At 37.8% G+C, this 15630-nt stretch overlaps 2 protein-coding genes across 2 annotated transcripts; both read left to right on the top strand.

Annotated features, from left to right (window-relative positions):
- Nucleotides 1-2896: 2896 nt before the first annotated feature.
- Nucleotides 2897-3427, top strand: LOC102974297 (keratin-associated protein 13-1-like). Its single transcript, XM_007126472.1, has one exon. The coding sequence runs from the start codon at nucleotides 2921-2923 to the stop codon at nucleotides 3425-3427; it is 507 nt and encodes a 168-aa protein (XP_007126534.1). The 5' UTR covers nucleotides 2897-2920.
- Nucleotides 3428-9473: 6046 nt separating this feature from the next.
- Nucleotides 9474-11834, top strand: KRTAP27-1 (keratin associated protein 27-1). The gene is given in 4 exon segments (XM_024120059.1): nucleotides 9474-9488; nucleotides 11172-11442; nucleotides 11445-11649; nucleotides 11651-11834. Coding segments are annotated over 4 exon segments (675 nt in total).
- Nucleotides 11835-15630: the final 3796 nt, after the last annotated feature.

Below are 15630 nucleotides of genomic sequence, written 5' to 3'. Positions count from 1 at the left end.
CTGCCAAATATCTAACAATGAACAGGATACTCTCCACAACAAAGTAATACCCAGTTCAAAATGTCAATGATGACAAAGTTGAGAAACACTAGACTGGAAGGAAGGCAGTAAGAGGACTGGGGAGATTTATGATAAGTTTAGAAGATAGAATGGGTCATATTTAGAGTGGATTGCATATATTAAGAGGATTCCAAGGTTTCTGAGTTAAATTACTATGTGGTTCGAAATACTGCTTACTCAGATGAGAAAAAAATATATTTTTTCTCCCTAGGGAAGAATAAAAGTCCAATTTTATACACATACAATTTTGACAGCCTTATAAAATCTCTAAATGAAAATGGCTAGTAATTGGATAGCTGGGTCTAGAATTTTAATAAAAGGAGGTGTGTACTGGAAATATACATTTGAATGACACAATATGGACAGTATCTCAAGTCATGAATGGGAGCTACCTCCCCTACAGAGAGAATAAGTGGTGAGATCAGCAGGAAGCCTCAAAAAACATATACAGGAAGCCAACTAATGGTAAATTGAATTTGGTGGAAGTTAGATAGAAAATCAGGAGTGTGATGTCACAGAAATTCATAATTTAAATGTGGTTAAACATTTGCATAGGATCATCCTCAAAATGTCAACATTTCGCAGCATAAAGGTCACTGCTGACCGTATCAGTGAAATTTCAGAAGAGGGTTAAACCAGAGAAAAACAACATGGTTAGTGAAAAGACAATAAGAATTTAGATAGTTGACAAACTGATCACACATATCTTTAGAGACTTTTGTCTTTAAAAACAAGAAGAGCTATATAATCATGGAGAAAACGACACTAAAATTTTTGGGTTGAAGATGGTTAGTTACGTCTGTAAGTCTGAGAAAACAGAACCATTAGAATGGATGGGGATGAAGCTGTTGGACAGAGAAAGAAATGATTGATCAAGGCCACCAAGGTAAATTTGCTCGGTCTGGAGGTGAGGGGCAGAGATCTAGGGTCACCGTAAGCACTAAACTGGTTGTGATTAATTTGGGGATTATATTTAATTATGAAAGAGATATTTGTATTCACTTAATGTTGTATTCAAGGTAAGTTTTAAAAGAAAATTAGTGTGCACACACTTATTTTAGATGAATGTAAAAAAAAAAGTTAATGATTTCATATATTCCTTCATTTCATAAATAATTTGGAGCACTCACTGTGTGCCAGATGCTTGATCAAAGAAAATTAAACCCTCTTGCTGATCCTGAGGAACTTCTGGGTACTCCACTCTTACAATGCATGTGACTGTCCTGCAAGTTCAAACGACTGAAATCTTAGTCTGCACAATCCATTTCAAAAGGCATTTCTTCCAGTTCCTCCGTGTGTGTGTGTGTGTGTGTGTGTGTGTGTGTATGTTTGTTCACCCAAATGGATAGCTAATAAGATATTAAGTTCCTTATTGCAGAAAAGTTTCAACAGTTGAGATGAACACCTGTCAGACATGAGGAATTTGATTTTGGCTTTGAGGGATGAGAAGGATTTGGGGAAGCGAGCAAGACATCTGGTAGAAATTTGCAAGCAAGACAATGGGCAGACTATTCCATTGGTGCCAGATAAGCAGATGCTGTAGAAGATTAGAGAAAAGAATCACCGGGAAGCAAATAGAAAAGATCAAATTACATAAATAGGTTTTTGCTTTCCAATTTCTAAAAGATGCTTTAAGGCAGAAGTTGGATATTACAATAAGTGGGAAAAAAAGACATTTCTAATTCTAAGACTTTTCTATCATTGATTTTTCTATAGTGATAAGGTTAATTTTAACTACTTAATATGAAGGTACGTTTTTTGCTGCTTTGTCTTTCTAGAACGATGAACAAAAAGAGAAGCTCAGCAGGGAGTGAAATGAGTCACTCTCTAAGGTGTCTCATTTCTCACTCCCAACTGAGTTGGCAAAGGTTAGCACACTATTAAAATTCAAGTTGTTGCAAATGTATTTCATTGGTAGTCAACTCACTCAAGGTATACTAGTTTTTAGCAATTATTCTCAGTGATAGTCTAGGTGTTTGCCAAAGAATCTCTGCGTCAGGTGGAAAAGGAATTCAATAACTCCATGCAGGATCAAACATGAGTTGCTTAATGATGATAAGCTAAATGAGAGGACAAATAGAAGAAGAGCTTGAAATAGCCATCTCCATGGTAACTTTGAAGGCTAAAAAAAAATAACTGAAAGCATTAAGAATCTGGTGGCTTGTTTGGTTTTCCATAAAAGAGGTAAGAATGTATAGGTAGGCACATCTGATAAAATGCAAATGTTATCACATTGAAATGTTTTTCTCACCTCGGTATTCATTGTGCACGTGATTCTGGGAGCTGAAAGGTTAAGCTTCAGCACAACATTGCTCTTCCTGCTGTCTTTGGAGGTAGTCACACCTGGGTTGTTAAATTGGTGCTAATTCCTATCTCATAAGGTGGTTGCAAGGATTAAATGATCCCACAATCTGCAATGTTTTACACACAGTAAAGGCTCCATAAAACATATATAAATATCTGAGAGGGAGGTGCTGATGACCATTAGGAGAAACAATTTACACACTCAGGCACCAAATCAGTCAATCTCAGGGAGGAAGCAAGGGCACCATCTTTATGCATCAGGACCGACATCTTTGAAGGCAAACCACACCTAATTTCTGAAAAAAGAGAGAAGCAGAGTGGCTTCAATAAAGCAGAATAATTGGACAGCAGTTAAGAAAACACAGGAATGTGTTCAGTTATAATTATAGCCTAGGTTAGTTAACTATTTTCATGACAAGACATGCACAAGAACAGGGAGGGTCTGCATCACATCCAGTGTACTGAGGATATATATATATAAACATGGCTGGGAGAAGCTAAGGATATCAGAACATCTTCTCACAGTAACTCAGCTGAACTCACATCTCCTGTCAACATGTCCTACAACTGCTGCTTTGGAAACTTCTCCTCCCACTCCCCTGGAGGCTATCTGCGCTACCCAGGCTCCTTCCACCCCAGCGACCTGGTCTACAGCACTGATCTCAGCTCTTCCAGCTCCTGGCAGCTGGGCTCCTCTCTCTACAGTGGCTGTCAGGAGACCTGTGATGAGCCCACCAGGTGCCAGATGTACTGTGTGGTGTCCAGTCCCTGCCAGACATTCTGCTACCATCCAATGACCTCCATGCCGTGCAGTCCTTGCCGGTCAACTCACACTGTATTTCTGAGCTGTGGGTTCAGCGGAGGCTACTGCCTGGGCTATGGCTCTAGAAGTTGCTACTCACTAGGCTGTGGATCCCGTGGCTTCACACCTCTGGTTTCTGGGATCTGTGACTTCCCTTCCCTGAGCCATGGATCCAGATTTTGTGGCCCAACATACGTGGCTTCTGGGATCCGCCAAACTTCTTGTTACCAACAAACCTGTATATCTGGCTTCTACTGCTGATCAATCAACTTAAGGTTTCTAGACTGTGACTTCACAGTTATATCCCTCAAAGTTAATCTCAACTATTATCTGGCTGGAGTCTATATTCTATTATCTAGACAAATGATAATTTTTAAAAATCCTATTAATATTAAAATAATTTATCTCAGAGAGTATCCATTCTGTTTTCTTCTATTTTCCCCCATACTTTTTTAGTTAAAAATAGTACAAGAGGTCTCTTTTCCTTTCAAATAAACTCATTTAATCTGATATCAGTTCATAAATCTTACTATTAATTTTTTTTTAAAGATGTCTGTTGGGAATTCCAAATCTACTGTTATTTGTCTAAAAAGAAGTATTTAATTTATGGAGCAGATTCCCTGATTGGAAGAATTATCTGCCAATACAGAGTTAGTTCCCTGGAATTTTTGGCAAGTGGAATCAGAGTTTGGGCAGGAGATTATCTTAAACTCTTCTATGAGTGGTCATTTCAGCCTTATCAGGATACCTTACTTTGGTTAAACTAGTCATGGGTCAGATCCAAGAAGAAAAGTTCCAGAGACAGCAGTGATGCTTCAGCAAGTACTAGCTTGGCTGTTTTAGATGAAGGAATTGTCAAAATACTTTTTATAAGACCCTTTTACAGACTTATGCAAGCTCTAATGGAATTCTGAGGTTACAATATTAACTGACTGCAGTAACCTGTGTAATGAAACAAATATGTTAAGTATGGATGAAATTGACCACACATTCATTTTATTATAATAAAACGAATACAATTTCTGAGTCATTTTTTAATGTTGATGCATCATTCTCTTTCTTCTATTTGATCAGTATAAGGCCAGCTGTTTTCATAGAAGTCTCCTGAGAACTTCTGGAAACATGGCAGTATCATGAGTAGGAAATAGCTGAGAGGGAGGACTCCTTGATATCATAGGCTTATATTTGGATATGATAACTAGATAGTTTACTAAGTTTTCTTGTTTGGGGGAATGCATATATCAATATTTGAAAATACGTAAGTGGAAAGAAAATATGTAAGTGCATGAGGGTAGCCTATTTTTCATTGCCCTCATAGTTGTTTTTCTCCTCTCTCCTCTTCCCACAAGAACTGAATTTTGCTTGTGTATCTCTTCTTAACTACCCTCAATCATTTCTTTATATCAGCATGACTATGTCCCAGGTTTCAGGATTGAATCTGGCACCCCAATCCCTACTGAAAGTGAATCGTTCAGAATGGAGCATGTGATCTGACTTAAACCAATGAGAAAAAAGGAGTGATCTGGAGAAGTGCTTATGGTAAAGTTCTTCTTGTGGAGTTTTTAGATTTTATTTTATTTTATTTTTTAACATCTTTATTGGAGTATAACTGCTTTACAATGGTGTGTTAGTTTCTGCTTTATAACAAAGTGAATCAGCTATACATATACATATATCCCCATATCTCCTGCCTCTTACGTCTCCCTCCCACCCTCCCTATCCCACCCTTCTAGGTGGTCACAAAGCACCAAGCTGATCTCCCTGTGCTATGCGGCTGCTTCCCACTAGCTATCTATTTTACATTTGGTAGTATATATAAGTTTGGTTTTTTCTAAATGATTTACTTTTTTTTCACTGTGTTGGGTCTTCGTTGCTGTGCATGGGCTTTCTCTAGTTGCGGTGAGCAGGGGCTACCCTTCGTTGCAGTGCATGGGCTTCTCATTGCAGTGGCTTCTCTTGTTGTGAGAGCATGAGCTCTAGGAACACGGGCTTCAGTAGTTGTAGCATACAGGCTCAGCAGTTGTGGCACATGGGCTTAGTTGCTCAGCAGCATGTAGGATCTTCCCAGACCAGGAATTGAATCCATGTCCCCTGCATTGGCAGGCAGTTTCTTAACCACTGCACCACCAGGGAAGTCCCTTGTGAAGTTTTTTGAAGCAACCATGTCTTCCTCTGGATTTTGTCGTATCATATGTGGAATGCTGCATCCATTTTGCATGTGGCCTGAAAATTAAACCATCACGTGAAAAAAGGTAAAACCAAGAGAAATGCTGAGGAACAGAGCCCAGACCATCTTATTTCTGGACTTTGGTAAACATGAGACAATAAATGTTATTATTGAAGCCAGGGGTCCCGAACCCCTGGGCTGCGGACCGGTAGTGGTCCATGGCCTGTTAGGAATCGGGCCGCAGAGTAGGAGGTGAGCAGTGGGCGAGCGAGTGAAGTTTCATCTGCCGCTCCCCATTGGTCCCCATCAGTCAGTTGTATTACCACCTGAACCAATCCCCCTCTCCAGTCCATGGAAAAATTGTCTCCCACAAAACCAGTCCCTGGTACCAAAAAGGTTGTGGACCCCTGATTTAAGCCATTTCGAATTACAATTTCTGTTACTTGTAACTAATGTTTTCCTAAATGAGACACTCATTTAAAACCTGAAATAACCCCTTTCCCAATAAAGCCTCTCTAATACAATGTTAAAGGCTATTTGCAGCCCACGTCTGCCCTCTCCCAGGTCCTCTTCTCACCACTCCCCACATACATACACTCCACCAGCATGTACTCCATCAATGCTAACTACTCCCATTTCCTTGAACACATGGTGTAGATCTGAGCTCTTATATGGTCTAGTACTTCTAGAATTAATGCCACATCTTCCTTAACCTTCAAAACCCATGGAAATACTATCTCTTCTCTCACTTCTTTTAAATAGACTCCAAAATCAATAGAGTTGATCATTCCCTACACAATGTCAGCATTATATATATTTATATTCTGTTAATTACAAAGTCTCTATTTTTAATGTTTCATTTAAATTATTATTTTGTTTAATTAGTACTGTTTTGTCTGTTTGTTTGCCCTTGTCATATTTTCAAAAAATCTGATGGAATCTTATCTAACAGAATCTTGCAAGTAATAAAGACTCAATACAAGTTAACTGAATGAATGAATGAATGAATAAAATGGAGCTAGGGTGACAGTCTGCAGAATACATACTATGTCAGTGACATCAAACATACATTCATTTTTACTGGTTGAACTCTAGTTAAGCTACTTGCCATCAATGTCATCAATCCTCTGGTCATCTTTATCATAAAAAATTATTTAGCACCATCTCAATGGCATATTATCACAACTTCAGGTACCCATGGTAGAAGTGGAAGAACTCAAAAAACTTCACATTTTTGGATCACACAAAGGCAGAAAAATAACTTCACCAAATGCTAACCTCAGAAGTGGACCAGAATAAGTGCATCTGGGGAAAGGAACAAAAGCAACTGTATAATTACTATAATAAGCCATGACACTTTCACATCCATGACACATGAACAAAGGGGTGGAAAATATGGGAGTTAATGCTTAGATGGTTGAGATACTATGGTTCATTCTTTTTTAAAACTTACTCATCATTAAGGGCTACATAGACACTGTGTAATCAACTAACTTTTCTTGATTTTTTATTTTTTTTCTTTTTGGCTCTTTGAATCAAAGCCTGATTTAATTGAATTGTCAGTGACCAAGGATTATTCCAAGAAGCACAATTATTTAGAAATAGATTCAGAGAAGAAATGTTGTCACATGTGAATCCTTTTATTATCACATCCTAAGAGAATCTATTTATCATTATAAACAGAGAAAGTTGGCAAGAGATTATTTCCATATTCCACATAGGACCATTATTATGGTCATAATGTCATAATTTTGAGTATTCTAGAGCTTAAAATTTTGTGTGTGTGCATTACAGTGTCTGAGAAGTGTTACATGGTACTCAACTTATTTTACAGAATGTTATATCTAAATATCTAAAGGAAGATGGACATTCCCCTCAGCACACTTTTTTGAGGTAGACCAATGTGTTCTTGGCCAGAGAAACATACTTTTTATTTATTCTCGGAGTTATTCTCAAATACAATAGAACTATTAATTTATAGTTGTGGATTTCTACCAGCATGCATGTCATCTAATTGTCTACAAACATCAATCTTTTGTCTGTCCTTTAAAATTTTTCATAAATACTCTTAATAAAGATTATATGGCTTAAATGAAAGTGTGGTTTTCATTCAGTAGGTAGGTTTGACAAGATGCCATTTAATGTCCTTTTCAACTCTAAGATATTGAGATTCTGCTAGAAAATCATAGAATGTGGTAACTGGAAAGCACTTTGGAGATCTTCTCATCTAAACTCATTATGTTGTAGGAGATCCAGAGAGGCAGAGTGATGTTCAAATTCATGCAGTGAATTAACAGAACCAACAGGGCTAGAAGCCAGGTTTTTTCACCCTTAGCATAGTATTCCATTGCTATACACTGTATCTAGGGTTGGAAAAGAGGAATGGATTTAAATTAACTTTAGGTGCTTTGGCATGTTTGTTTGGTGCCATAAAACTAAGGCAAGGAGAGAGGAAATAAATTGTGGAAGAACTTAAGTGAATCATACTACTGAAGGGTAACTCTAATTTTTGAATTTTTGTTTACTTTGATACAGCTGAACAAGTGATTAAAGTCCAACATACCCACATAATCAAATATAAAAGCAATATAAACCATTCAACCTGATAGCTACCAAGGGCCAAGCTCTTGAGAGATGGAGACAGGTTGTCTAGGTCTTTAATGGTAACAATAAACACAATCCAACCATTAAAAGGGTGGAATGTGCAATATTTACAGGCACAAACAACATAATCTCAAACACAAAAAAGAGACTTTTTAACTTTACCTTATAGTATGATATCAGTCCCAGATTGATGCTGCCATAAGAACAACACCTTGATCTGCATGATGAGCCTTAACCTGATCAGAAATAATTGCTACTCGTTTATCCCTCAATATGTGGCAGGCAATCTAGTATCTTATATAATATATCATCTCATTTAATCATTAAAACACACTTATGGGGTTGATACTCATAGATTTAATTTTAAAAGTGAAGAAACCAACTCAGAAATTGAAGGTTATAGTTTATGATTGTAGATTTCGGCTTAGAATGCTGACAGTCTGACTGTGAAACCCTTATATTTAATCACTTCTCCGCAACAAATGTTAATATTCCACCCTCTGGTGGTTAGGTGGTACCACTGCAGCTGCAATCATGTATACTTCAAGACCAGGAAATCGTTGTTCAACCATTTAGCAGCAAAGTATCCAGTCACCACAAGAAATCAGGTAATTATTTCTACCTATTTCTCAAGAATTCTATGAAATAGACTACATAATTATCATTATTCAAGTGTCTACAAAATTAATACTTCGTTTTTAGTAGGTTGAATGAAAACAATTGCAAAGTGACCAGCTGTCCTCACCTACGTCATTCCATTGTAATAAGCCAGGTAACTCTCTCTAAAAATTCAGCACCAGTCAAAATCAAAATTGTATGCTGAAATACCTACTAATTCAACACTCAGTTAAATAGAATGTACAAGTTAGTGCCTCATCCCAAAGAGAAAAGAACTCACGGAGTGGCTTTATTCACAAATGACAGACCTACTCACAAATGACACTATCTTACATGTGGAGATTTGGAACTGCACAGACATTTACTAATTTACGACACATTGTGAGGTTAATAAGGAGGCTGACTGCTGGGGAAAATTGTGTGAATGTTGGCCTAGAGGATGTCCTGTCTTTGCCCCTCAGAATTAGCAACAGGACTCTGTGCTAACAGTGAAGAGTGGTGCCCTTTTTCTTGGTAAAAGCTTTCAAAAACATTCCTATGTGCAATCAAATGTTATTTTAAAATAATTGACTCAGTTTGTGCCATGTTAATAAGAGGCTTCCTTAATGATTTTGTTCTTATTTCACAAAGGGGTAGCTGAAATGTAGGCATGGCTATCATTATTTCTTTTTCTTTAAGCTCTCTACCCTTGCCAATTCTTGGGTATGTTCAGGTTTCAGAACTGTATTCCTTCAGACATTAAATTATAAGCTGAGTGAATCTTCATTTAGCACCTTCTATTCATTAATTTTTCAAAATATGTTTATGGAGTTCTTGTTACATAACAGCCAGAAATGGTGTTCAGTGTTGGGGATATAATAGTGAGAAAGATATACATACTTCTTGACTTTATGGAACTCACAGTGTAGTGGCAAAGACATGACGAAGAAACAAGTAAAATGGTTATAAACTGAGATAAGTTTTGTGAAGAAAAACCATGATTCTCTGAGAATGGTATCTTTTTTAAGTGGGATGATGAAGGAAATCACTTCAGTTGAGACACAACAAATGAGGAAGGGAGCTGTATAAAGAGGGGGAGAGGGCACTGAAGGAATGAAACAGGCAGCTGCACACGCAAAATACTGAGGAAAGGAAAGGCTTGACATGGTCAAGGAGCTGAGTAGAGACCTGGGAGAATAAAGCGTATTGGGCAGAAGAGAAGTGATAAGATTTGGAGTTAGAAAAATAGGCAGCGGCTGGATCTTAAAAGGAGCTGTAGGCCAGGCTAAGGGGAATGGATCTTATTTTAAGAGCAATGAGAATCCATTTAATGCATTTAAGCAGGAGAGTCATAGCTGCAATAGAAGCCTCTGTGTAATGATAAATATAAATGTGCAAAGAATTAAATTAGTTGTTGTAGGGTTCATGTGGAGGACATACTGGGATCTTTCATCACACAAGAGTGGTCATTCAAAATTATAAATAATTTGCATCTATTACAAAGACATTATGCACAAGTTGAGTGTACAGCCTGTCAAGCTGAATGTGGACACTCAGAAGTGTCCTTTTAAATATATAATATCCCCAGACCATTACACATCAATGAGGAGCTTGTATAAGTGTTGTTCAAAGTTTCTCAATGTTCTTGGTTTGCTTCAGACCCAAGAAACGGAGACCAAAGTGCTGTGCTAAAAATATACTTCTGTTGTTTCACTGTCAGAAGCTGAGCTAAATAAATCATAGAATGTGTTACAGAAATTGTGCCGGTAGGTTCTGTGCTATGAGTTTTAAACTATGCTAAATGCAGCATGATAATGTGAAAATGTAGGAGTTCATCATTCTGCCATCAAAAACAAAACACTGAGTAAACAAAAATGAAAAGCATACCTGAAACAGGTTTGTTAGAAAACAAATGATCAAGCACAACTATAAGTAAACACATTACTTGGTGTAAAATGCAATCATAATAAAGAACGTGTCAGAATCCATTGGTAATTCAGAGGAATAAGTAATAACATCTAACCAGAAAATCAGGGAAAAGCTTTATAAAAAGACAACATTTAAATTTTGCTTTCAGTAAGATGAGGGGAACAAAATGTCAGACAAAGGGAAAGATGTTTATAGGGCAATGGACCCATTCAGTACTTCGGGTGAAGAGTAAGAAGGTTAATGAGGGTGGGCTCAATCAAAACAGCCTCTTACCTAAAATGTCTTGATCATATTATCAAGTTCTGCCAAGGTGCCATTTCTCAAAACTCCGGTCCTGAGTATTAATCAGTATTCAATTGGCCATTTCCACATACATTTCTTATTGTCCATTTACCAGTAAAGAGAGGCATGGTGACTAAGGGAAAAAAAAAAAAGTTAGCTTGGTGACATGTTGGGACTCATATTCGACAAGTCCCACCCTGATGAGTCAGCTTTGGGGCTAACATGAAAGCCACTTTGAACATTCAAAATGGACTGGCTTCTTTGTTAATAAGGCATCATCTTCATATATAACTAAACAAAGAGCTAATGAGATGTTATCCTTCAAATTAGCTTAAGCAATGAGGTAGAAAGAGCTGTGAGAGGAAGCCAATACTCAGTTTTTTGAGCATATAACCTCCTCAGTAATGAATTTAATCTTGAAATCAGCATGTTGGATCCTTGAGACCAACTTCAATCAAGGATTTTCACAGTATGACCCAGAGATCCAGCCATTCGCTCAAGAGCTTCTATAATGTCCCACCTCTCTCTGCCATCATATATGAATCGAATGTTATAAACTTTGAAGATGGATGTTTTTTACCCAGCAGCTGCCACGGTAGGACCTGGCTCCTGGACAACTTTCAAGAAACCTTCAGGGAAACCACCAGTTGCAAAGTACCCAATGGTGAACAGGAATTATGCACAGAGGACAGCTGTGTGTAAAGTGCCTTTCTCCCAGGGCTGTCCAAATGAGGTGTTCTAATTCTGGGCCATGTGAAAGGACAATATGCCAATCAAGAAGTTCCTCAGCTGTGTTGGAGTGTGTTTCTCAGCTTTGCTAGTCAGGAAGTAGCCAGCAAATGGGTTTTGTAGTCCTCAGCTGCCAACCTGTGAGCAACATGGCAAAATCTTGTCCACTCAAGACACGTGTCTAAGAGTTGCCAAAGTCTGGAATGTGATTCTAGCCAATGCCAATCTCAGAGCCCTGAACCCAGTTCCTGTAGCCCTCCAGTCTATGTTGCACCAGAGCCACAACTCCTGGGATCATCTTCTAACACTTGTGAGCCAACTTGCTGTGTTACTGGTGGTTTGCAATTGCCTAGTAAGTGAAGAATGTGTAGGGAAGATTTATTCTAATTTGGGTAAATTGATTTCTGAGATACCTAGGAATTTTTATTTCTCTTAACACCAATTATTTTTGCATGTGTTTGAATGAACATGTCCTCGACTGTCTCCAAAGAGAAGAATTTTTACTTTTTTTTTGCTTTTTTGGGCATTTCTAGTGGTAACCTGGGATAGGAAAGTATGTTAACTGTTTTAAGTCACTAGGACACTATTTGTTATAGAGCAATGAGAGTTGCCACCAGGGACTAACATGAATACTTAAAAAGTCCACATTATACTTTGGCTACTGATTATTATCCGTGGAAACACTTAGCATTGAATCTGGCTTATAATATGACATGTTATATTATAATAAATAAGGTAATGTGCTACTAATATCAGAAATCCATGTAGTGTTGGAGTTTAAAGACACCTTGAAGCCCATTTAGTCCTGTGAATTCTGATGGGTTCAACTCTATCAGAGGTTGCTCACATAGTTAATAGCATCAGAACCACAACTCACAACTGTGTCTCCTCACTGCCCATCACTATTTTATCTGTATTACAGCACTCTTTTAGTTAACTATGATATTGAACCTATTGCTTGACAAGTACAAGATAATTTTGAATTTTACCTCCACGGACTTCATAACCATGGCGCCAGAGACGTTTGAATATGATAAGTTCAAGTTTAGCATGCATTTTTCTTCCTCTTTTCGCTATTGAAGTGTTTTTTAGCGCTTTATTCTTTGTATTAAATAAATTCACTTTATTTACATTAAAAACAATTGTCACTATTATTTCTATTCAACACGTTTGTGGGGTTTATGTTATAGTTTTTTTTTTCCCCCACTGAATGAAAAGTATAAATATTTGGAAGAAGAAAAGAGAACACGTTCCCTTACCGTTGTTTATATAGTATGGACCAGAATAAAAGAAGACATTGGTGGTAGTCACCAGAGGATGGGGAACATGCTCTGAAGATCGTGAAACCACGGAGTCCGAATGTGTGAAGACTCATTAATTTTGTTTAGAACAGCTTGGCTGTTGGGAAGCTATGGATGTGCTCTTAAATAGAGTTCTGATTTTTAGGGCAACATAAATTAGTGGCTAAGAGCATGGACTCTGAAATCAGATTTCCTTGGTCTGATCTTAGCTGCATTGGTGAAGGCTGTTTGAATTCCAGCTGTGTGACTCTGTGCAAGTTTTTAAACCACTCTCCATTTCAGTTTCCTCCATTTCAAAATTGCGATGATAATGGTAGGACCACTGTGAGACCCAATAAGTTAATCATTTGAAAGTGCTCAGCACATGACCTTGTCTATAAGAAATGCTAAGATTTAACAACATGATTAGCAGGCTCGGAGGCTCGATATGAAGGGTGGAGGCAGGGATGTGTAGATAAACCCAGAAACCTACAGCATATTAGGAAAGCTAGTCATCCAAAAAATGAGAGATTAAGCTGTTTTGTATCCGGAAAGCTGCAAGCAGAACCTTATACTAAGGAAAACGTTTCAAAACCACATACCATGTTTTGCTGAAGTGGGCTGGCAAGTGTCTCTGAATCTATGAAAAAGCTAGTGTTGATTAACCTGCTAGCTCTGTGAATAGGTTAGGCAGAGGTCACCCCAAAAAGGAAGATTTAAACCTAAAATCCATAAACCACCACTTACACAGGTGGTTCTGTAGAGGGATGGAGTTGAGACGCAGTTGAGGCAGGTCTGAAAGAGGTTGAATGAACACTGTTTGATCCCATCAATAGCAACAGAGCATATGACAGTCACAACATCAGAGTATCCATGCAGCAAGAAACACTGACATAAAGCTTCTGGCCATAGCAGCAATGGCAGCAACACAGCATTGGCAATGGTAAAGAGACTTCATCTGCATGGCAGCTTCTCAGGATTCCAGTCACAGCCAATCATGCAGACATACATGAAACTCATTCACAGTGCAGACGTTACCAATGTAACTCAAATAAGGAAGAGTTCCACTCCTCTGAGCCAGTCATTCTTTCCAGGCTTAGAGTGATCACTCACCTAAGGAGAAGTTAGCTGAAGAAGAAACCAGTATCTAATCTAACCCTACATGGAGCACATTGGAACTCTTTATAGAGAGAAATTTTGTGGACTCAGGGGCTAAAGACTCATGGTTTTGGAATGAAGACTGGTGTGGAGATGTGAAGAAATGCTTAGTAGACAATTTAGCATAGTGCGAAGAGAATTGGTCTTGGATTACGACTAGGTCTTGTTTAAATACAAATTCTGCCATTTCCTAGCTATATGCCCTGGGACAAGTTAACATTTTTAAGATTCAGTTCCTTAATTGTCATTAACATTTTTAAGACTCAGTTCCTTAACTGTAAAATGGAGATGATGCCTAATTCATTGGAAGACTGTCACAACTAAATGATATCATGCTCACTGAATGCTTACTACAATGTCTGTGTCAAAAATATGCAAGATATCATTTGGTACTTTATATGATATTTGCTTCTTGGGCCTAAGCCTCATTCTCATGATTTCTCTATACTGAATTTAAATTTTAGGACAGAGACCAAGCAAAGCTATTCATTATAGGTGCAAAGGACGTAAGTAGTATGGAACAAGACCCAGTTAATCTGTGTAGCATTCTCAAAAACCATAGAAATTATTCACTGGGTACATGCTACAGAATATTCTTCATAGATCAAGGAATTTCTTCTTGCCTGAACAGAAAGGCTTCGGTAGGATTTGTGTATTGACATTGCTTACCCTAGGTTCTTCAAAATGTAGATAGCTTAACAACATGCTTTTTTCCTAGAAGCCAAGTATAGTGAATTTAAAGAACATTTCCTTGTCTATTCAGTACTGTGCCAAGAACCATAATATACCTCTTATTAATTTGATTCTAACTATTTACCAATCACTGTGTACATATACTTCATCATTTTAAACTCAAACCACCCAGTTGGATAAGTACTATTTTTTAATTTCCATTTTATTTTTTCAGTGAAGATGAAGACACAGATAAATTAAATAGATTGTCCAAGATAATACAGATAATAAATGTGTAGCCAGGATTTTAATCCTGTGAGTTGGACTTCAGAGTTTGAACTATACGTTTTGACTACCCGATTATATTAGATTTTTTTTTTTTTTTGTCACTAGACTAGCTGAAACTTTGGTAAAGCCTCTGTGTCTTATGGAAGGTCTGCATACAGAATTCGACTGAAAAATTTTGGTCTGGTATATTACATTGTTGTGAGTCCATAGAGGCTACAGTCAGAGAACTAAGTATAGTTGATTGGATGGTTCATTTGTAACTCAGGAATAAATGCAAGAAAGGAATTATGCATATTTCATTGGAGTCTGTAAAATGTTATAGATTTTCAACATCTTAGAAAAGAGCATGAACTTCAAATCATATGAAACTGACATAACCTAGGTGTCAAGGAAGGTGTTTGGATGGTATGGAGTCAGATTTTTATAAAACATGAGATCGATGGTCTGAATGTTATTTGCAATTCTGTTTTTCATAACCATTAGTCCTTACCTGTTTTTTTTAAAAAATTTATTTATTTATTTATTTATTTTTGTCTGTGTTGGGTCTTCGTTTCTGGGCGAGGGCTTTCTCTAGTTGCGGCAAGTGGTGGCCACTCTTCATCGCGGTGCGCGGGCCTCTCGCTACCGCGGCCTCTCTTGTTGCGAAGCACAGGCTCCAGACGCGCAGGCTCAGTAGCTGTGGCTCACGGGCCTAATTGCTCCGCGGCATGTGGGATCTTCCCAGACCAGGGCTCGAACCCGTGTCCCCTGCATTGGCA

This window comes from Physeter macrocephalus, chromosome 8 (genome assembly GCF_002837175.3).
Source record: "Physeter macrocephalus isolate SW-GA chromosome 8, ASM283717v5, whole genome shotgun sequence".
NCBI lineage: Eukaryota > Metazoa > Chordata > Mammalia > Artiodactyla > Physeteridae > Physeter > Physeter macrocephalus.
Note: the sequence above shows the minus strand (reverse complement) of the source record. Positions and strands in the feature narration are given on the sequence as shown.

What these genes read in the sequence shown, in the direction of transcription:
- LOC102974297 (XM_007126472.1), top strand. Translation starts at nt 2,921, where the DNA reads ATGTCCTACAACTGCTGCTTTGGAAACTTCTCCTCCCACTCCCCTGGA.